This window comes from Pleurodeles waltl, chromosome 3_1 (genome assembly GCF_031143425.1).
Source record: "Pleurodeles waltl isolate 20211129_DDA chromosome 3_1, aPleWal1.hap1.20221129, whole genome shotgun sequence".
In the NCBI taxonomy this organism is placed as follows: domain Eukaryota; kingdom Metazoa; phylum Chordata; class Amphibia; order Caudata; family Salamandridae; genus Pleurodeles; species Pleurodeles waltl.
Genome location: NC_090440.1, coordinates 412090137 through 412111943, shown reverse-complemented (window position 1 = coordinate 412111943; position 21807 = coordinate 412090137). Strand labels below are relative to the sequence as shown.

The 21807-nt window shown below is 44.1% G+C and overlaps 1 protein-coding gene across 2 annotated transcripts in view; it reads left to right on the top strand.

Moving 5' to 3' along the window:
• VPS33B (VPS33B late endosome and lysosome associated) overlaps nucleotides 1-21807 on the top strand; it is a 691895-nt gene that overhangs the window by 496843 nt on the left and 173245 nt on the right. For both annotated transcript variants that reach the window (XM_069222652.1, XM_069222653.1), the window contains 2 exons: nucleotides 1621-1675; nucleotides 12658-12704. In XM_069222652.1, the coding sequence (XP_069078753.1) occupies nucleotides 1621-1675; nucleotides 12658-12704 (102 nt within the window). The remainder of the gene's footprint in view (nucleotides 1-1620; nucleotides 1676-12657; nucleotides 12705-21807) is intronic.

Below are 21807 nucleotides of genomic sequence, written 5' to 3'. Positions count from 1 at the left end.
AGCTGTAGTTATCAGTGTTCCTGTTTCTGAGCTCTAGCTATCCTTGTTCGTGTTCCTGAGCTGTAGCAAATCCTTGTTCCTGAGCTAGCACTCCCTGTAGTGCTACTTGACTCATGAGGCTCGGCAATTCCTTGTTCCTTGTACTGTTTCTGCCTGCAGTGTTTCCAGTTTCCTTGATTCCTGCACCGGCACTCCTTGTGCTCCCTTGAAGCCTCTCCTTCTGTATTTTCCTTTTCTCAGTCCTTGCCTTTCTTTCCGTTTTATGTTTCAGTTTCTAGTTTGCAGTTTTCCTGCTGCTTTGCTTGTAGTTTCCTTGTATGTTTGTTACTTGCTTTCTGCCAAGTGTGCCCTTTGTTTTCCCTTCTTTTCTGTTAAGCACTCCTCCATGCTAACTCCTTGTCTATCGTGGTTGTATTTAGTTATACACCTTTACTGTTACTGCCTTATGTGTTCCTGTTTGATCACCATGATCCGTGGACTCAGCTGACAACCTAGCTGGTGTTTCTTGTCTACTGTGAGCATTGTCTTTCAGTTACTTTCATAACATCACCTGCCTTTGCGTGTATATCCAGTATATGGGTATTAGCAGTCAGAATCTGTAACAGCAATTGTGGATGAGGATCTTACTGAGCTTCATTCTTACCATGTGGAGCGTCTGAGTGCTTTAATCCACATTCCGTTTGTTGTTTATGCTGTTATATTTGTCTTGCACGTTCGTACTGGGGTGTTAGTCTGGGTGCCACATTGCCTCTTGAATGCCAGTTCTTTCTAAGCCTTAGCTCTCTTATTTCCTTGAGTAGAGCTTCCCTTTTGGATCCCCTCTATCCTATGACTCTCCCTGTGATCTCGGGCATCTCCATACCAGTATTCTGCCTCTCTTGTCTACCCTGTCACCAGATTAGCCAGCACCCCGGACGGTTCCTGACACTGAAATATTTTACTTCAGTTTCTACATAGACACTATGAGCCTGATTACGACCTTGGAGGATGGGCTACTCTGCCACAACAGTGGAGGATATCCTGTCCGCCATTTCACAAGTTCCCTAGCATATAATGGAACTTGTAATACAGCGGACGGGATATCCGTTACTTTTGTGGCAGAGTAGCCCATCCGCCAAGGTTGTAATCAGGCCCTCTATCTAGTTACACAGCATCTACATATTTATGCTGTAATTGTCCAGTTTTTCTGTCTGTGAAATATGTTCCAAACATGAAGGCAAAAGAATACTAAGAAATTATATTGCTTACCATCCTTTAAAAAAACTCTTGACAGTCTGGCACATGCTGTGCTGCACCATTGCCCCATGCTGTGCTGCAAAGGTACCCTTGCACTGGAGGGTGTTGGTCCTGGTATGCTCAGGGACATGCAGTTTAATTCTTTCAGATTTAAATCAATGGCATATTTGAGGGTGATCTTCATATTTTGCTTGCAGAGCAGCTTCAATCACAAATTGTAAAGGAGGTGATGCAGAACCCACTACTAAGGTTATTTACATTGCTTTCCATTGTTTAAACCCTGCTTAGCTTGAGTTGTTGATATCTGGGCTAGACAACAAAGCATGTATAGACATGAGCAAGCTGACATATATACAATACTTACTATTCCATCTCTCATCTCAGGTGTCTCCTGTAGAGAGTATGCGTTTGATGTGCCTCCTATCCATCACAGAAAATGGTAAGCCTGTCTTTTTATATCCATATGCACATTCCTCCCAACAATAGGATTTCATATTCTAGTATAACTGGCACTATCATGCTATTTCATGGTCTTTGTGTGAGGCCCCCAAATCATTGCTTTCTTATTATGTCAATTTCTCTTTCATTCGTGGTTCATTTTCTGACCTAGCTTATGCTGTATGGATCCATTTTCTCTGCACTTCATAGTGTTTAATGTGTGCTTTGCAATGAAACCAAACATTAATTTACAGAGAGGATGCATATAGCTTTGTAAGTGCTCCACTCTTTTCAATCTGTGTACTCCTTCGGACTTCTTTCAGGCAGACATAAACCTGCATTAGGGGCCTAATATTGCTTCCTCTCAGTTGTAGAGGACAGATTTTGATGGTGTCATTGTACTGATTTCAGCACTAACATTGGCTATTAGACAGTGCTGCAGCATATGTAGTGTATCAATAGAGAGATTACTTATAATGAAAAGAAAGGACAAATATGTTTTCCAGTCTAGTTCGTATAGTGTATATTATAGAATAGTCATTGTCTCCTTTTTTTATAATGTGTATTTTCACTTCTGTTTGACATTATACATTCACAGTTTGGCTGGATTCAAACTTTGCTCCATATGGTCAGCTTGCATACAATTTTAAACACAGATATTAGTTATTCGGTTGATCTGTAACCCGAATGGATGTTCCTAGGTCTCATCCACAAATGTTACAGATCAGAACTCTGTGAGAGGGATAGAATTTATGATTGATCCTGATCCTACTTGGAGCCCACAGGTAATTTGGGAGTCAATTAATTGCTCTATTTATCAGTCTGCAAGTTGTGAAGATACTTCTCTTTTCTTCAAGTAAGTTATTCAGTTCTTGGTAATGGGAAAGAGGGCAGGCATAAAAAAAGAGGGAAAGTCCCTGATAAGGGAAGCAAAGGAAGGAATAGGATGGAGTGACAAAAAGGTTGTGAATGTCACAAAACCAATGGGAGCAGTTAGTTAAGTAATAAGTGGAAGTATATTTAGAAAAGTAGAAGTTTGTATTCTTTCTTGAACAAAAACAAGGACTTAGTAGTGCGTAATACTGGTGGGAGGGAGCTCCCGATTCTAGCCCCCCTGCCTCCGAACAATTTAGCCACTGTGCTTATTTTTATGAATGCAGGCGATTCCAGGGCAAGTGCCTCGCACTGTAAAAAGAATATTGTTGGATAGCAAAGAGTGCTGAGTGTATAACCTTGTGATACATGCTGCCATCTATAAGGCTCTTGCGTCAATGAGAAATAACTGAAGCATAAGTAACATAGATGAAATACGATCTCATTTACTGCTTTCTAGTACCAAATTGAGCAGCTACATTCATAACTGATTTCAGAGGGGCCAGATATGTTTCAGGTAGGTAATTCCAAAAGTTGAGGTTGGGATAGTATGTGAAGATCACTGGAAGGTTGCAGAGCTTGTGACAGAGACCAAATCAGCAATCACCAGCACTCAACCAACAGTAAGAGAACTCAACCAGAATTACGCCACAGTGGCTAAAGATTTGAAACTTCTCACAGGTCATCTCGGAGATGCAGAAGGTAGATCCCGGGCGAATAACATAAGGTTAACTGGTGTGCCGGAAAGAACGGAAGGACCAAACATGGAAAGGTTTATGGAGAAGTGGGTAACCAACAGTCTTACAGTACAAACCATCTCTAGTCTTCTCAGTGGAATGTGCCCTCAGGGTGCCCCACTTAAGCCCAGAGTATTGCTGAAGCCCATCATTGCAAGCCTGATGAACTTTAGCGACCAAGACAACATACTACAAAGCTCCCCCAAGCATGGTCGCTGGTAAATAGATGGCAGTAACATGAACATATTGTCAGACTACATGATTCTTAGGCAAAGGCAGTGGGAGCATTTATTCCAGTGAAGAGAACACTAAGACTGTTAAAATGAAGTGTGTACTCTTTTATGCTGCCAAACTGCACGTCATACTTCATAAGGATCACACTTCTTCTTGACAGCAGAGGAAGCCTGGAGTTGGCATGAAACTCAGGGGCATCAGCCCCCTCCAGTTGAAAAATCATAGAGAGACCCTGAATGGAAGGTGAAAGGAGGCCAGCAACGTAAACACACTCAGATAACCAACACTTCAGAGCGCAGGTGCCAGAGGAATAGGCCAAAATGGTGGAAGAACTCAAACAGCAGAACACCTTGCTCAGCACCAACCACTGGAGGTCCCTTGACTCAGATAATGAAGACAGCAGTGCAGAGAGAAATGGATCTGAGGTGAAGGAAAAGAGTGACCTGCATGTGATGCCAATGACAGCTGACCATATTATATAACCCTTTACTGATTCTGCTTTGAAAGCTGGATGCCAGCTGGTACTATAGGATTACTGCATCAGCTGCTGGATGAGGGAGGAAAACTCTATTGACTCTGTGAAGCAGAGGGACTGAATCAGAAAACACAGCACAGTCACAAAGACCACGACTGTGAGAGGAAAGACGTATTGCCAGCGTCCGAAAGGGTCTGTCATAACACTTGAAGGAGACTACCAGGGCTTAGCTGGTCTACTGGAAGACAGTTTGAATTGTTAAAATGTTTGTATTTGGGTGGCAGAGGTGCAGTGAATTGGGGGTGGTGGGCAATTTAAAGACCACAACATGTAGAGGCAGAGTGGAGGGTTTAATCTGGGGCGGGGGGGTTCAGGGGGATGCAGCTATGTAGGCATACTTAGGAGGCACTTAAGCCACATATCCTTCCTTCCTTGGAGAGGAGCGAAAGAGAACAGGCTGTCACTATCATTGTTGACTTAAATTAAATTAAAAGGGGGTTAGTGATAAAATCACTCACCAGATACAAAGCTAAGATAGTATATTTGTAAGAAACGCATATGAAAGGTAACATGTTGGACAGCCTTTGCCGAGGGAAATTTAGGTTGGTGGGACACGCAGGTTACGTGACTGGGTCCAGAGGGGTAGTGAAATTGGTCAAGAAAGCATTGGTGTTACACAGACATGGGCAGATGATGAAGCCGGCTGTTACACGATTGTACAAGGGGACTGTGAGAGGGAAACTATAGTACTGGTTAATGTTTATGTGCCACCACAACTACAGACTGGGGCTTACAGAAGTTGGGACAATTACCGACAGAGGTGCTGCAGATTTGGACAGATCGAGCACAAAACTGGCTATCTCTACAATGGAGGGGAAACAAGAAAAGTTCTCCCAAGGTTTAGGTGTAGGAGATATGTAGAGAACCATGCACGGAACTGAGAGAAGCTACTAATTCTACTCAAGGGCATATGACATGCTGTCTAGAATAGATTACTTTTTTACCCCACTAGGGACCATGCATAGAGTCAAAGATGCTGAATGCTACACACAAGGGATCTCTGACCACTCCCCACTGTCAGTCAAGCTAGAGACTAAGAGACCAGATGAGAAACTGGAGTGGCATATGGCCAGGTGGGAGATAGAAGGAAGTGACATAGACATATGACTGAGATTCAGCAGGATCTGATAAGTTTGGATAGAAACTATGGTAATGCCCCAGCGGAGACCAGTAGAACGAAACTAGGTCTTAAAAAAAAAGAATATAGAGCAGTTGCCAAACATGTACTCAAGATAACCTACCTAGTGAAACAGAATAAGCTATATGAACCCAGGGATAAAGCAGAGAAAATACACGGATGGTTGGGAAGTCGTGAAAGAGAAACTAATCTTGTCATAGACAAAATAACATCAGATGGAGTGAGAGTGGTAGAAAGTGGAGCAATAGCTGCAGTGTTTGCAGATTACTTTAAAAGTTTCTATGAGTCAAAGCCAGCAACATCGCACAAGGGATAGGAGATTTTGCCAGGGATTGACTTAGTAGATACTTGAAAACGCGTAGCGCTAAATGGTTAGGGGAACATATCAGGGTGGAAGAGGTCAGAGATGCACTTGTACAATTACAATCAGGAAAGATGCCGAGAACTAATGGGCTTCCTGTAAAATTTCTCAAGAAAATGTCAGGGAAAGAAGCAGGCCCCTTCCATGCGATGTATGTAAAATCATTGGAACTAGGGGCACTACCACCGGACTTAGAACCCTCAGCGATCATACTGATCCCTAAGGCATGGAAATGTGACTCATACCATCCAGTTTCTCTCCTCAAAGCAATACGAATGTGCTAGCAAAGGTGTTGGCAAAGAGGCTGCAAGCTGTGAAATTAGAGTTGTCCCACCTTCTTAATGCCTAGCAGGGCGATAAAACTAAATTTAAGGTGCCTGCATAATAGCGAAGCAAGCTGTAAAGAAATAGGGCAGACCCTGCTCATAGCATTCCTGGACGCCAATAAGGCATTTGGCTCAGTGGAGTGACCTTTGCTCTTTCCAGTCTTGGAGAAAATGGGTTTTGGACCCTGATATCCGAGACGAGTTAAACTGTTATCCAAAAGCAAGGCTTAAGGTCAAGGGTGGATGTCAAAGAATTTCCCAGTACAGAGGGGTACAAGGCAGAGGTGTCCTTTGTCACCAATGCTGTTTGCACTGGCAATAGAAGCACTGCCAGAGTGGATTTGAATGGAAACCCATGTACATGGATGGAAATGGAATGATGACTGGAAGGAGAGAATATCATTGTATGCAGATGATATCTTGCTGTATTTGGCCGAGCTAGTTGCCTCCCTATTGAGAATTAGTGAAACCTTCTGTTGCTGCTTTGAATTCTGAGGGCTCACTGTTATTTGGGAGGAGTCCCTGATTTTTCCACTGGGGAGCTGGCTGGTCCCAGTGGACTTGCCATTCCATTGAGAATTGAGAAGACACTTTAAGTTCTTAGGCATGTAGACAACTAAGGAGGCAAAAGCACATTGCGATGACAACCTGGTATCGATGATGCAGAGGTTGGAAGGGGATATTAAGCAATGGAGTGCATTGACGTTGTCCATTCTTGTCAGGGAAGCAGTGTTCAAAATGATAGCATTGCCAAGGCTTCTATAATAATTACAAAACGGCCAGTACACACTGCCCAATGCACTGTTCATTAAAAACAATACATTGCTCATGACAAGGCTGTGGGCAGGGGGTCAGTCGAGAATCGCAATGAGGATACTGCTGAGGTCCAAATAGGAAAGAGGTATTTAACTATCAAATATTAAAATATATTACAGAGCAGCCAAGTGGTCACAGTTAGTGAATGGGCATTTGCGGCTCTGGATGACGTGGCTTTTCATATGGATCGACAGGAACTGGGAGACAAAAGCTACATACACATGTTATATGGAGGGAAGCTGAGGAAGGACATCATACCGGCTATGGCGACAGTGGTCCCCTCTTGGCATAGACTTAACAAAGAAACAAAATGGGCTAAATGACTCACGCCTAAATCACCTAATTGGATGTGATTAAGACTGCCACAGGTGGCAACACCCAAGGAGTTCCATAAATGGACAATATTGGACTGTCTTAACTCAAAGATGTGTGGGATGACAATAGAGTGGCACTGGTATATGTAAACAACACAAATCTTTAAATGCATATAACTTAAGCATGTTCTGCAAACATGCTTATCAAAGGAAGAGGAAATGCAGGAGGATTCAACAATAGAAATTAGACTACTTGATGGATACATGGATACAAAAGCTATATCAGAAACATACATAACATTGATGATGAACAGACAGACTGAGCTTGGGAAACTACTTTAACAGTTCATCCTGATGTTGGAGATACAGATGAGGATGCTTGGCAATCAGATTTCCTGTAGGTGTTGCTATTAAAGCCAGCTTTAGGTGAATCCATTGAAAAATATTGCAACACGTCTTTTATAGTAGAATATGACTATGTAAAATTGGAAATGCAGGTCATGAACAATGTCTTAGAAACTTTGGAGCAGCGGGACATTCATACACATTTTATGGGATTGCCCGAACTTGCAAATGTTCTGAGACACTGTTCTCAAAAGATTAAAGGGAGCGATGAATGGATGCATTGAGGCAGACTCCCAAGATGATCCTGCTGAGTATATGAAATGACCCAGACTTGACATAATATAAACAAACCCTAGTTAATATTGGATTTATGGTAAAAAAAAGAGACCTTGCTTAGAAATGGGGATGTGGGGATGTGCCAAGATTTTAAGACTGGAGGCTAGAACGAATGTCTTTATGATGATGGAGAAGGAAAAATGTAAAGGATAGAAAATTTGGGGAATGGGTAAAAAAAGAATATGGATAAGGATCCACGCAAAAGTAGTTTGCTATGAAGAGTGCCATATAAAGCGACAAGTCATCATGATTAATGTTCCAAATTTTAAAGGTACAAGGTTTGCTTTATAATGAAGGGAGGATACGAGATGCTGAAGGCAATATTGCAATGCCAATGTCATGCTATAACGTTGTTCAGGAAAATATATGAAATAATCAAAGTAATTATTTAAAAAATGTTGATGCATATCCTGTCTGTCATATTGCAGTTGCCAGAGGATATAATGCACTTGTAATATGGTGGAAGGGACATCTATCACGTTTGTAGCGGAGTATCCTTCCCACCAAATTCCAAATAAGACCATTAGCCTTTCATCCAGAGTGACACCCAAAGACTATTTACTGTGTAGGATAGTGTTTTTTGAGTCACAAATGTTATAGGCATCAGTGAGCCAGTATACTAGAATGAGTTGGTGAAATGAGGAGAAACTTTAATTAGTTCAGTTTCAAGTAGGTGGCAGTCCTCCAGTCTTGCTCATTTTTTTGTGTTATAGCAAGGAGCAATTATTAAGAGAGAAGATCTTAATGTAGAAATATGTATCATCAGCATATTAACAGCAAAGGTTTCCTGAGCTCTGAGGTGTTCTATATAGAGGTTAAAAAGAGATTGAGTCTGCATAGAGGCTTGAGGAATACGTGTGACAAAGGGACAGAACTTTAGAAGCAGTTACTAAATTTGACATGCTCGATAAGAAACAAATCATTAAGGACTAGATAATCTATGCCCATGTGCTCTCTAAGAGTATTAATAAGCATATCATGGTTCACCATATCAAAGATAGCAGATAAGTCTAGGAGAACCAAAAGACAATATTTGCCCACATATAGAATGCACAGAGAGTCAGCAACCACTCAAAGCAAGACTGTTTCAGTGCTGTAACCCAATCTGAAGCTAAATTTTATATCATCAAGAAGATGCTCTTCTGTAATGTTTTGAGAGAGTTATGAGGCTTCACAGCCTTCTATGACCTTTCAGAGAAAGGGAAGTCTTGACACTGGTCAATAGTTTTAAATATCTCCCATATCAGAGGAGGGTTTCTTCAGGAGTGATGTGACTTGTCCAGCTCTTAGGCCACCCAGAAACCCACTTTGAGCCATGGATAGATCCACCAGTTCAGTTCAGGATGGCAATAGCTGGTAAGCCAAATCTTTAGATCTGTTAGCCAGGATTGGTCAGAATCAGTAAATAAAGTTAATTTGTTTCTTGGAGCTCAGTATATGGGGAAACAAGAGTTCTGTTAATTTCACTTTTTTATCAAGAAATTTAGCAAATTCCTCTCATTAAGCAGCAAGGTCTCTAAACTCCAAAAGTGTAAGACATAGGAGGATTTTACTTAGTTGGACCATGGAAAAGAAGCATTAGATTATTTTTCTTTCAGTTTCGAGAGGAGCTTCCTCTTCAAGGCCCCAGGGTCCCTATCTGAGCCACACCCTCTTCATTATCTACATGACCCCACTCACTAACATCATCAAACCCCATGGTCTCAACATCATCTTCTACGCCAACGATACCCAGCTAATTCTCTCCCTCACTGACGAACCAACAACAGCCAAGAACAACTTCCACAACGGAATGGTGGCAGGGACCATCTGGAAGAAAGACAATTGTCTCAAGCCCAGCTTCAACTAGACTGAGGTCCTCATCCTGGGCTCCACCCACCCCGCCTGGGACGATGCCTGATGGCATTCATCCCTTGGGGCCTCCCCTCACCCACCGACCACACACGCAACCTCGGCATCATCCTTGATTCTTCGCTGTCTAAGGCTTACCAAGTCAACGATGTCTCATTATCGTGCTTCCACATGCTTTGCTTGCCCCAAAAACATTTTCAAATGGATCCCCATTGAGGTAAGAAGAGTGGTCACCCAGGCACTCGTCAGCAGCTACTCAACTACGGCAACACACTTGATGCTGGCATCAGCAAGAAACTCCAAACTAGACTCCGGAGAATCCAGAATGCCATGGCCAGACTCATCCTGAGCATTCTCCGCCACAACCACATCACTGCACACCTAAGAGACCTCCACTGGCTACAGGTCAACAAAAGAATCTCCTTCAAGCTACTCACACACACATGCAAGACCCTACACAACATCGGACCCGCCTACTTCAACCACCACCTCTCCTTCTACACTCCCACCAGACATCTCTACGCTGCTCAGCTGGCCCTCACCTCCACCCCTAGGATCTGCAAGAACTCAGCTGGAGGAAGATCCTTCTCCTACTTCGCGGCGCAGACCTGGAACACACTGCCTTTCGACCTCAGGCAATCTCCTTCGCTGATCCAGTTTAGGAAGGACCTCAAGACCTGGCTCTTCGACTGATACGCATCCTGCCCCCAGCACCTTGAGACCCGCCAGGTGGTAAGCCGCGCTTTATAAATACCTGATTGATTGATTTGTTGTAGTTTGTAGTGTAGACAATGACATTTTGGTTGGGATGAGGAGAGAGAAGAGAGTAGACACATTAATGTCAGGCAATTAATATTAATGTTTTTGCTGTCACAATTCAAGGTAGGGATCTTTGTATTTTGATGAGAAATGGTCTGCTGTTTGCAAAAAAAAAAGAGAAAGAGGAACCTGGAAATAGTCAGACCAATATATGGAAATTGGATTTTCAACATTCAGCAGTTCAGCCTTACCAGTGATGACATCCAGGGTAACACATTTATTTGAGTAGGGTTGTTACAGTGTTCAATGAGATCATTGCTGGAAATGAATGAGGCAAGTGTATTAATAGAAGTGTCTCTAGAGTTACCAGAGTGAAGGTTAAAATATCATTGGACTAAGGTGGATTCTTGCAGGTTAGTAAAATGCTCCATACAATTTTTTAAAGTTGTTTACATTGTTTCTTGGTGGATAATAAATTACATTCAGTCTCACAGGTGCATTTTAAGATTATATATCCAAAGAGCAGACACTGGAACGATGAGAAAGATGCAGAAGGTAGTTGCCTTCTGTGAACTGAGTTGTCGCCCAATCTTTCATCCCGATCACAGCATGAAATTAATTAATTGGGTGGTAAAAGGTGATCCATGACATTCTGTAACATGTCATTGAAGCATGTCTCATTAGAAACAAAAGGCCAAGATTTTGGTGCTCTATACTGTCAGCAATCACCAGGGTGTGTTCAGCTGCTGAAGAGGAGATTCAGCTTAGGTGGGTTAGATATGTTGAGGAACTGACTGGGATGAGCTTGATTTGTTGGAGGTGGTATAGATGTGTAGAGGTATAATCTGGTGCCTTAACTTAAAATATCTGCAGTCTTGGGTCTCTTAGGTTTGCCCTGTAGAAATCCCCAAGTGTACGACTCATATCACCAATGACTGAAGGCTTAGAAAAGAAGACCTTGTTATAAAGGTTGCCATGGTCAGAAGTTACCAGTGGAGCCCTGCATTTAGGCATGCTTAGTAGAGCACCCTTAGAGAAGAGGGTCATGAATTGAAAGTAGTAGGATGGAAGGTTTTTGGATGCAGGAGACGAGGGGAAGTAATAGAGAGTGAAAGGCAGATGAGGAGATGGTGAGTACTTTCCAATGCAAAAGATAAACCTTAGATGGAATCAAATTATAGATTGTAAAAATTAAGGCAGAATCAACTTGTGTAGCTGAGAGATGAGTGGAGTGGTTCTGTGTCTTGTTGAGAGGGAAAGACAGTTAGAAAAATGGAGAAATGGGGAGGGAGGAGAATGCTGAGGAGGTGTTCACTAATGCAGGTGAAAGAGATTGAGAAAGGGCATCACTGGAGGATTGAAAAGGGAGGTTGGAGGTGAGGAGAGAGGATTAGCATGTTAGGGAGCTACAAGACATGAGGAAAATGAAGGATGTGTACTTGGTGTTGAATAGAGGGTGGAAGAAAGCAGAAGGGGAAGCAGGGGCTGTAGGGAAGACTGAGAGTCAAACTTTAAATATTTAACCCACTCCACCTAGTAAAAAGCATACACCGCCAGTGAACCCCCCTGTTGGTCAACAGTCCATTTGTGTATGATCCAAACCTCGGAGGGGACATAATTTCTATCCTTAGAGTATCCTCAAGACGAACGAGTCCCATTTGCCTTGATCCTCTCGGGGGTTGTGCATACCACCCTCAGTGATCCACTGCCAAAGCTCATTGCCTTGAATATAAATTGATACTCTCTAGGTTGGTGATTAATTCCCCTTCCTTCATTTGTACCCTCCAATCAAGAAACCAGTCTGCTAATCTTTTAAAGATTGAGGTTGCTTCCTAATGCTGTCTCAATTTGTTGTATTGATCTCTTCACTGCTTCTCAAAAAGATTCCTTGTTTTATTTTTTAAAGCATGATGGTCTGGAGGCAGCATTCACTCTTAACGTGGGAGTCTACAACAAAGGGGTGGGTACTTACATAATCCTCAGGGAGCAGCAGTGGGGATGTAGGTCTAATGAGGAGAGTAGAGGAGGTGGTTGACTGCCAGGTTATTCCCTTGCACTAAACCTATGCTGTATAATTTTACATCATCTTCCAGAATTGAAGGGTGTAGGTTTGGATGGAAAGCATTCATTGTGAAGGTGAGAATGCTAACCTGCCCAAATCTCTGAAAAAATGATCAGCGCTGAGGGTGGAACCTGCTCACTAAGTCAAGATGTTATTGGCAGTTATTATACAGAAACAGCTCATTTAATTAGCTTTTCATGGTGTGCAGATACACTTTATGTTAGCATTCTGTATTATAAATTAAGATAAAAGCTTCTTTTATGAATAAATAATCATATTTTTATTTTAAATTGCAGGATTGATACCCAAAGATTATAGATCTCTGAAGACTCAGTATTTGCAGGTTAGTTCATGTGATATTTTTTAGCACCATCTATAAAAACATATAAGGAATTTGGCAGTAGGTAAACAGTTCCAGGCTTTTTCCAGTCTGCTTATTTGCTGTGTGCCTTCAACATAGATGGTTCCTTGCTTACTCAGTACAAATGTTACTATCTGATAAAGACTTCTATCCGTGGAGGCCTTACTTTAGAATATTCCCCAGGTGTCAGACTGGATCTGTAAAATCTTGAGCAGTATCTCTGCACATAGTTATCTCTCAGACAAGTGTGAGGAAATGGGGTGTATTATATGGTGTGGTTGTGTGGCATCGCCGTGTACTACACAATCAACTCTTCTTAGGACCAGTTACATAGTTTTTAGCTGAGGCTTCAAGCAGTCAGATTTTAGCAAAGGAATACGTGTAAAGCATCAAAACAACATAAAAATAATCAAAGAAGGAAACATGACTCTCAAGAAATCCAGCACCAATTTATAGAAATAGATTATAGTTTTATGAATTTATGTACACGAAAAAGATACAAAAAAATGTAAAAGATCCACTGAAGGGTTCCACACATATAGATGTTTAAAGGAACAATAAATCAAGACTTTTTACTCAACCATGAACAAGCATTTGGAAATTCAATGAATGTGACACTTAGAAATTTTTCAGCAAAAAATAAAAGTACTTTTGGCATTCAACTCCATGGGGAGACAGTCAAGTGGACCAACAAAGATACAGAAGAACAGTTACTTTTGCAAGAAAAGCAGTCTATAGAAGAGTTCCAGCCTTAGTGCCTAGTAACCATTAACTTCTATAGAGTGGTCCTTATGCAGGGAATACAGATTGCTGAAGATGATGTGTGTTCCACAGGGATCATCCTGGGGCTACACCTCACTCCATTTTCTTGGTGGGTGACTTGGCCACGGGGTCTACGTCCCTTAAAGTCCTCTTGTGTTCAGCAAAAGTCCAGTCGCCACTGGACTACTGGTTGCCAGGCACAACAAAGTCAGCAGCTTCCTTCTTTTGGCGATAACTCTCCTTCTGGGTGCCCAAGCTGCACTTCCACAACTAGCCCAGGTCAAGCGGGCTAAGGTGCAACTTTTGAGCATCAGGTCTCGGTCTTCCAGGTTACACAGAGGCAAAGAGCGATGATCTGGCTATCACAACTACCAGCTCACGAGGGAGGCTGCTTCAGCTTTCGTGATCCTGTAATGCAAATAGGAAGTCAGCCAGATGACTCTCGAAGGCTCCTTCTTGCTGGGGGCCAGAGATGTCTTCTCCTTGAGCTGAACACAGCAGGCACATTCCTTTCCTTTGCTACCCCAAAGAGCAGCGAGTTCAGTCCAACTTCAGTGCATCCTTTCTTTGCCAGGTCCAGGGCCAGCAGCGCAATCCTTCTTCAGTCCTCTTCTCCAGTCCAAGCAGGTCTTGGTCTTCTAGGCCGTACAGAGGCAAAGAGCGATACATTCTGGAAGCCAGATTACCTCTGTTATGCCCAGAAACTGCCCTTAGGGAAGGCTGCGTTCACTAGCCAGTGGGCTACCAGGATCGCCCCTGCCTGATGACAACTTCGTGCGAAGTGTGGCATCTGGCTATCCAAGAATAGTCTATTCTGCCAACTTCCAAAATGTCAGGACGGCTCTTTTGGTGTGTGGGGCTTTGAAGCCCACCCCATGGGTTTGACTGCCAGTGGGTTACCTGCCCACTGGAAAAACAGTTTGGCAACTTGTTTTCCCTCTCTGTCCCAGCTGCTAACCAGTCTGCTTAAACAATAGAGCAGCCTCTCCTCCGAAGCTTGCCTTTTGGTATAACACCCAGTGTAGCTTCCTGCCTGGGAGAGGTAACACCACTTCCAGTGGCAGGCTCCTATTGTGTCCTTTCCTGAGAGTTGTTCACACGTCTCCCCAGGAGGGCCGAAGGCTGTCTGTAAGGACAAGGTTTGTGTGCAACCGTAAATGGGCACTGGAAACCTTGGGCACCAAAGTGGCAACTTGCTAAAGTTGCCCTTTGCCAACAAGGCACATTAAATTTGATTTAACTATTAAAGCAGATTTAATAAACTGATTCTCTTGATACCTTCAAGTACCCACCTCAGAGTTCCCATTCAGAGGTTAGCAGGACAGAAATGTCAACCCCTAATCCTGTACTTGCTAATGAGGCTACTAACCTTTCCTCAGTACCCCCTGGTACCATTCACTGGGGACTGTCAAGTAAGTTAAGCTATGCCAACTGGGGACAAGCCAATTACACATGTACCTTTTTAATGGTTAGAGCATATGCACTGAGTCCTGATTAGCAGGGTTCTGGGCAATTCAAATCCATTACACCATTGCCTAGTCATGGAGGCAAAAAGTGGGGTAAACCTGGAAAAAGCCTGTTTCCTCATAGGAACTGGTCTAAGGAACTGGCTGATGCCAGTGGTCTGGACATCTCCCCAGAAAATGCCCTGGTCTGACCCCCTAGTGTGGCTACAGAGTACAGCTGAGGTCCTGGACCTTTCACTGGCTTCGTCTTGATAGAGGTACTTCAACCTGGAGCAGCCTCATGGAATCACTTCTTCCCTTTGATGTAATCCTCAGTAATGTTCTGCTTGGGGTCTGGGCCAAGCCCTACACAGGTGCTCCTGTTCACAGTACGATTGCCCACCACCGCTGCCCACTCCTGGGGATCTAGCCTTCCTTACTGAGCTCTCCACTGCAGAGAATCTGGTCATTTAGACCTCCACGTCCAAAGCCAACCTTGGCATGTTCCCTTCCACACCACAAGATAGGGAATTTGCATGAACACCTTTGGCAAGACGATGTTCTCTTCTGCCAGCCTTTCACTGCATGCTGTAACCACCACATGATTCTTGGGCTGGTATACCCACATGGTATGGGACTCGGTAACACAAGTGCTACCTATGGTCTCGGTGGATACACAGGCCATTCTGACCCAGTTTATTGCTGATGGAAGGGACTCAGCAAAGTTAATTATGTGCTGCACACTGGACATGACAGACTCACCAGGTAAAGCAATTGCTTGTTGGTGGCACTTAGTCGCTATGCCTGAGTGAGGTAAACTGGCTCCTCAGGGGATGTCCAGACATCCCTTTTAAACATGCCCTTTGACGGTGCTCCCTTCTTTGGTGACAAGGCCCATTCAGCAGTCAAGTACTTCAAGGATAGCAGGGCTACTACCCAGTCCTTGCAATTGTCCGTGGCCCCACGCCAGCCCCATTCTGTTTTCCACTCCTTCCGTGGCTATGGTAGGGGCTACCAGCTGTATCCATTTCCTCCAAGCCACCACAGCCAGCAGACTTCCCAGTCCTTTAATGGCCAGAGACGCGGCTCCCACAAGCCTCATAAGAACCGAGCCTAGAGTTCTTCCTAGTCTGCCAGCCCACAAGGTGGCCTTATAAACCCCCTTAGTTTTCCATGCAACATCACAGGCAACCAGTTGGAAGCAGGATCACACACACCATCTACCCCTCTGACAGTCCATAACTTTGGACATACGTGTGCTCCAAATTGTTTAGTGGTGTCATGCCATTCTAGTCATGGAAACCATGCTGCTCATGCTCGCAGGGCACATGTTTTATATACCTATCCTGTCAGCCCACAGATGTTACCTGCAGTTCACGGAGGGCCACAAACACTTTCAGTTTGCTGTGCTCTCCTTTGGCCTTACCAACACCCCTTCACATATTCACAAAACTGATGGCAGAGGTTGAACCCATCTGTGGAGGGCAGGGGTTCCAGTCGTCCCGTATCTTGACGACTAGCTGTTGAAGGCAGGCTTTCCCCAGACAGTCGTCACCCACCTCCAGACTACACTGGACTTCCAACATTCGCTGTGATTCACTGTCAATGTGTTTCACTCCCTCTCAGAGGCTCCCTTTCATCAGAGCCATTCTGGACACAGTGCACTTCTATGCCTATCCTCCGGAGTGGCATGTCCAGGATATTCAGGGTGTGATTCTGATGTTTCAGTCTCCATCCTAGGATTGGGTGAGACTGACTCAAAGGCTGCTCGATCTTCTGGCCTCGTGCATTCTGTTGCTTCAACATGCTTTCTAGCATATGCAGGCTCTACAGTGGGACCTGAAGTTTCAGTGGGAGCAGCATGAGGGGAGTCTCTCTGATGGGGTCAAGATACCAGAGGGAACTGCAAAAGACCTTAAATGGTAGCTAACAACCATAATTGTGTCTGTGGCAGACCCTTCCACCTCCCCATCCAGAGCTCAGAGTGGTGACAGATGCATCACTATGGGCTGCCATCTGGGAGAGGTGTAGATTAAAGGACTCTGGTCTCTGCTCCACATCATCTATAATCACAGAGTCCTGGAAATTTGTCAAGCTGCAATGTGGACATCTCTGCACACGTTTATCAAGCACTACTGCCTGGATAGTCAGGTACATTGTGACTAGCATTTTGCCTGTTTAGTCCTCCAGAACTTCCTGGTCCAAATCTGTTTGCAGACCCACCTCCAGGGAGGTATTGCCTAGGTATCTATTTTAAGGTAAGGAATCTGCGGCTATATGTCTCTATCAGATAAACAGGTTGCAACTTCAGTAACTCCTTATCTGGTAGAAGACTATGTTTAGCTGCAAATCCCTTACTGACCCTCCCAATGTCCCCGTGCGAAACTGAAATTTTTCCCTAAAAAGGTCCCTGTAGGCCCTTAGTTTCAGCACACTTGCAAAGCAGCCTTCTGACGTGGCTCTCTGCTTCCTGCATGGAAAGAGTCATGAAAAAAAACTGATGTCCGCACTGAGGAGTGGCATCTATATAAGCATTGCCCATGTCACATCTGTCACATGGAGTTGATCAGTGCCACCTACTGATGCACATATTCTATATCCAGTCTGATGCCTGGGGACTATTCTAAGGTGAGAAATCTGCAGCTCGATAGAGTCTCTACTACATAAGGTGTTACTGAAGGTAAGTAACTTGTTCTTTTGTCTTTACCAGCCCCTCTGCTTTCATCCACAGTTTTTGTTTTTAAACTTCTGCCATGAGGGAGTTACAGGCATTCCTGCCCTTCTGTGTAAATTGCCTCAAATTGTATACTGTAATCACTAATTAAAGGAACAGTTTTCTCCTTAAAATGTTGATTATTGTTTTTTTATAGTGTGTGTTCTTTATATGGAAATGTGAATGTACCCACCATTCTCTTAACTCTCATTTACTCTATTGAGGAAAAAAAAGTATTGAAACTTTCCACAGACATAAATGTACATGTTTAAGTCGCTAGTAATTTAATTTAATCCAAGCACCATTTTGGATCATAGTCTCATTCTAGGGATGTGGAAGTAAAAAATGTCTGCAACTTTAGGTGGATGATACTAATTATGTCTACAGAGCTAACAAAGCTTCTCCATCAGGAGTCTTCACGAATATTCATAACCACTAAAAATACCTTAGTGAGATTGGGGTGCTGAAACATTTGTATGCCTAGAAATTGCACACCTTCCTGTTTACATTTTCCATACAATGTCGAATTAAACCCCAGATTTCACAAGCCAGCAGGAGTGGACTGTAAAATGTTAAAATGCAGTGGACTGTAAAATGTTACAATGCCTCTTTTATGTAACTGTGCTTCTATGGCCCTTGGTTGATCATGTGAGGTCACAAGATACAGCTTTGGCAACTTAGTCCCTCATTATGAGTTCGGCTGTCTATACTGTAGACAGCCAAATTCAAACCCGCCAGATGACCCCCATACTGGCGGTCGGCGGTCTAATGGAGGTTGCTCCACAGCCACCGTCACGTCAGCACAACACTGCCCGCCATATTATGAAACTGTAAACGGTGTGGCGGTGTTGTGTGCAGGGTGCTGGCAGGGGAGCAAGCGCCATGGACCCCATTCCCTCCCGGACGACCACTGTGACCACCAGGTAAAGTGATTGACCGACAGGGAAGGGGGGTCAGTGGGTGGGGTTGTTGTGTGTGGTGTCTGTGTGTTTGTATGCATGTGTGTAAATGCGACTGTAAGTGTTGTTTATGCGTGGTTGTATGCGTGAGTGAATGCGTGTATGAATGGTGAAGTGAATGTGTGTCTGCATGTCAGTGTGTATGAATGGTGAAGTGAGTGCATGTCTGCATGTCAGTGTGTATGCGTGTGAGTGAATGCGTTTTTTTGATGTATGCATGCCTGAATGCGTGTGAGTTTGTGTGAGTGAATGCATGTATGGATGAGAGTAAGTGAATGCGTGGATGGTAGTGTGAGTGAATGGGTGTATGCGTGGTTCGTGTGAGTGTATGTGTGCACGTACAGGGATGAGGGGGTGGGATGGTGCTGTAACCGTAGGGGGTGCTATATTTGTGTGGGGGGGCTGTCAGGCTTTTGCTGGGGGGGGTAGGGGAGTCATCTACCGGTGACAGGGAAGGCATTCCCTGTCACTGGTAGACCTACCGCCATGATTTTTGTGGTGGCGCTACACCACAGAAACCATGGCGGTAAGCTGGCTCATAATGCACACCACTGAGTTGGAGATGTACATCTCCGACATGGTTGTTCATACCGCCATGGCGGTATGAGTGGAGATGTGGTGGTAAACACCGCCAGCCTGTTGCCTGTGATACCGCCACATTATCCCTGGTGTTCAGAAGATCACCAGGCTCATAATGAGGGCCTAAATCTTTGCTCACCTTATTTGCTCTCCTCAAATTCTTTTTGATGATTTTGAGACTGAATGCCAAGCAGAATTGCTCCTTGTCAAAACCACTAAATACCTTTTGATGTTGTTTCTCCTCCCAACCATTTTAGATGTGGTTTGAAAGTGCAGCTTTCACCAGACATTGTGATCAACAGAAAAATAACTTTTAAAAAGCATTATTGAGAGAGGGGCTTTGGCTCCACCCAGATGTTGGTTCCCTTGAGTACAAGATTTGATTGGGCTAACGTGTCCTGCCACTGAAAATGAGTGCTTGTTGCATTCCCCTTGGTGGTCATGGGGTTTTCTGTCACACCCAGATGTTGGTTCCCTTGAGTACAAGATATGATTGGGCTAACGTGTGCTGCCACTGAAAATGAGTGCTTGTTGCATTCCTCTTGGTGCTCAAGGGGTTTTCTGTCATCTAAGATGACCACTGTGTCAAAACATAATGACATGGTTCCATAGGCCTAGCATTTAACAATAGAGCATTGTATGCTGGGACTTGCACTCCAAGCACCAGGGTTGAGCCTTTGCTTTCTTCCCCATGCCATGGCATAAAGAGCTTACTCCTGCCATGAAGCTCTGAGGTTAGAAATACCACATATCCATATGGCCCCAAAAAGGATACATTCTCTATCCCAGCTAGTTTTTGTTGGTTTCACATTTCGTGTAGTGACTCTGAGAACTGGAAGTGCCCATGCATTCCCCGACATAGCGATCCCACACACCCTGAAGGGCAACAAGTTTTGGTGATGTGAAGTGACACCTTGCTATTATGCGGATATTGTTGTGGGTGATTCTGTCTGCCAGAGACTGAGGGGGCAGCGGTCAGGAGGCACCCAGCTCTATCAGCTCTGATGCACTCCTGAGAACTGTACAAGAGGAAGGGAAGAGCTCTGTCCTTAGTCTGCACATTAGCAACCTACCAAGTAAGTGTTGATGCAGTAAACAGGAGCATTTTACATTTGATTAAAGGCCCCTTGAAACCTTAGGGCACCTTTGTGGGGTCTGCTTGCAATGTATACAAGTCCAAATTTTAATAATTTGTCCCATTTTTACCTGGGGCTTTTCTGCTAAACAGACATCTCTCTGTGGCAATGCAGAGCACCTTAGTTATTAAAAGGAAAATATTGCCTAACAGTTTTAATTTCTGGGGAAAAAACTCACCACAGTGACGTGGCTAAGACAGTGAGGGGTAGTACTGGTGTTAGTGCCTGCGTGAGTGAGTGAAGGGGAAGGAGTGTACCTGTAAGAGTGTAGAGTGAGTGTACATGTGGCAGTGTATTGTAAAATGTGTGTCTGGGTGAGTGCAGGATGGGATGCATTTAATAACTGAAGAGTGTGCTTGTTAGTGCAGGGTGAGTAATGTGTCTTTATTACTGCAGGATGTGCCTGTGTGAGTGCATAGTGAGCACGTCAGGAGGTGAATAGATGGTATGTTGAGGTCATTGGCACTCCTATTCCTGTTCAAAGTTGAAATTTTCATCTCTGAGAGGTACGTCCAGCCAGTACTCAACTTTGAAACCTCATACTTCAACATTTACAGGTTAAGCTGTTAAGCATCCTTTTGGTCAGCTCTGCAGCATTTCTCATTGTCGAGGTGGCTACCCATCTCTGCATTCATCCTCTTCGATGAGAGCTGAATCACTGTCCTCCCATAAGACCTGGAGGACAGTCTGGCCTCCACCTGCCTCTACTAGATGTTAATAGGACTTCAGAAGATGATATTGCATCACAACCTAATGCTCCATCCCCACGAAGGACGTATTCTTCTCAAGAACAAGCTGAGGCACCACCCCTACAAAAACTGTCACTTGCCTGCGATTCCTGTGCAGCCTCCCATACAGTCTACTTTATTGCAGATTCTAATGCAAACTTCAGCTCAGTCCTAAGGTACTTCTGCAGTACACTAATTACAGTGTGTATCTGATAGAGACTTCTAGTTTGCAGATTCTTTAACTTTGAATTTCACCAGACGTCAGACTAGAACCTGAGATTTTTCTTCGAGCAGTACCTCTGCGTACCGTCAGGTGGCTTGGTCGACTCCACGGGCATCGCTGGCGTTGTATTCACGGTGATGATGTCGCGGTTGTATATAGGCGCCACTCCGGCGCACTGACATCAGTTCTTTTCTTTCCACACCAGCCTACGCACAGATCCGGAGAGAGCTACATCAGTCATTTTTTGACGAGTTCGTGGATGCATTGAGGGATGAGCTGCAAGACTGGATTCAAGCCCTGTGATTCCTGTCACCGAACTATGTCGGTGACAGATCTGCATCTCGTGTGTCTATGGTGCCTGGAGCGCGATCATGACCTGAAGTCATGCTCCAAGTGTCAGGCCACGAACCCAAAAGCTTTGAGGGAGCGGTCCCTAAAGATCATGGCAGCCTGATACTCGACTCCACTGCGCTCACAGTCTCATTCAAGAGGAAGGTCTTGAGACTGGCCGCGGAGTCACCACCATTCTTTGTTCTCGAA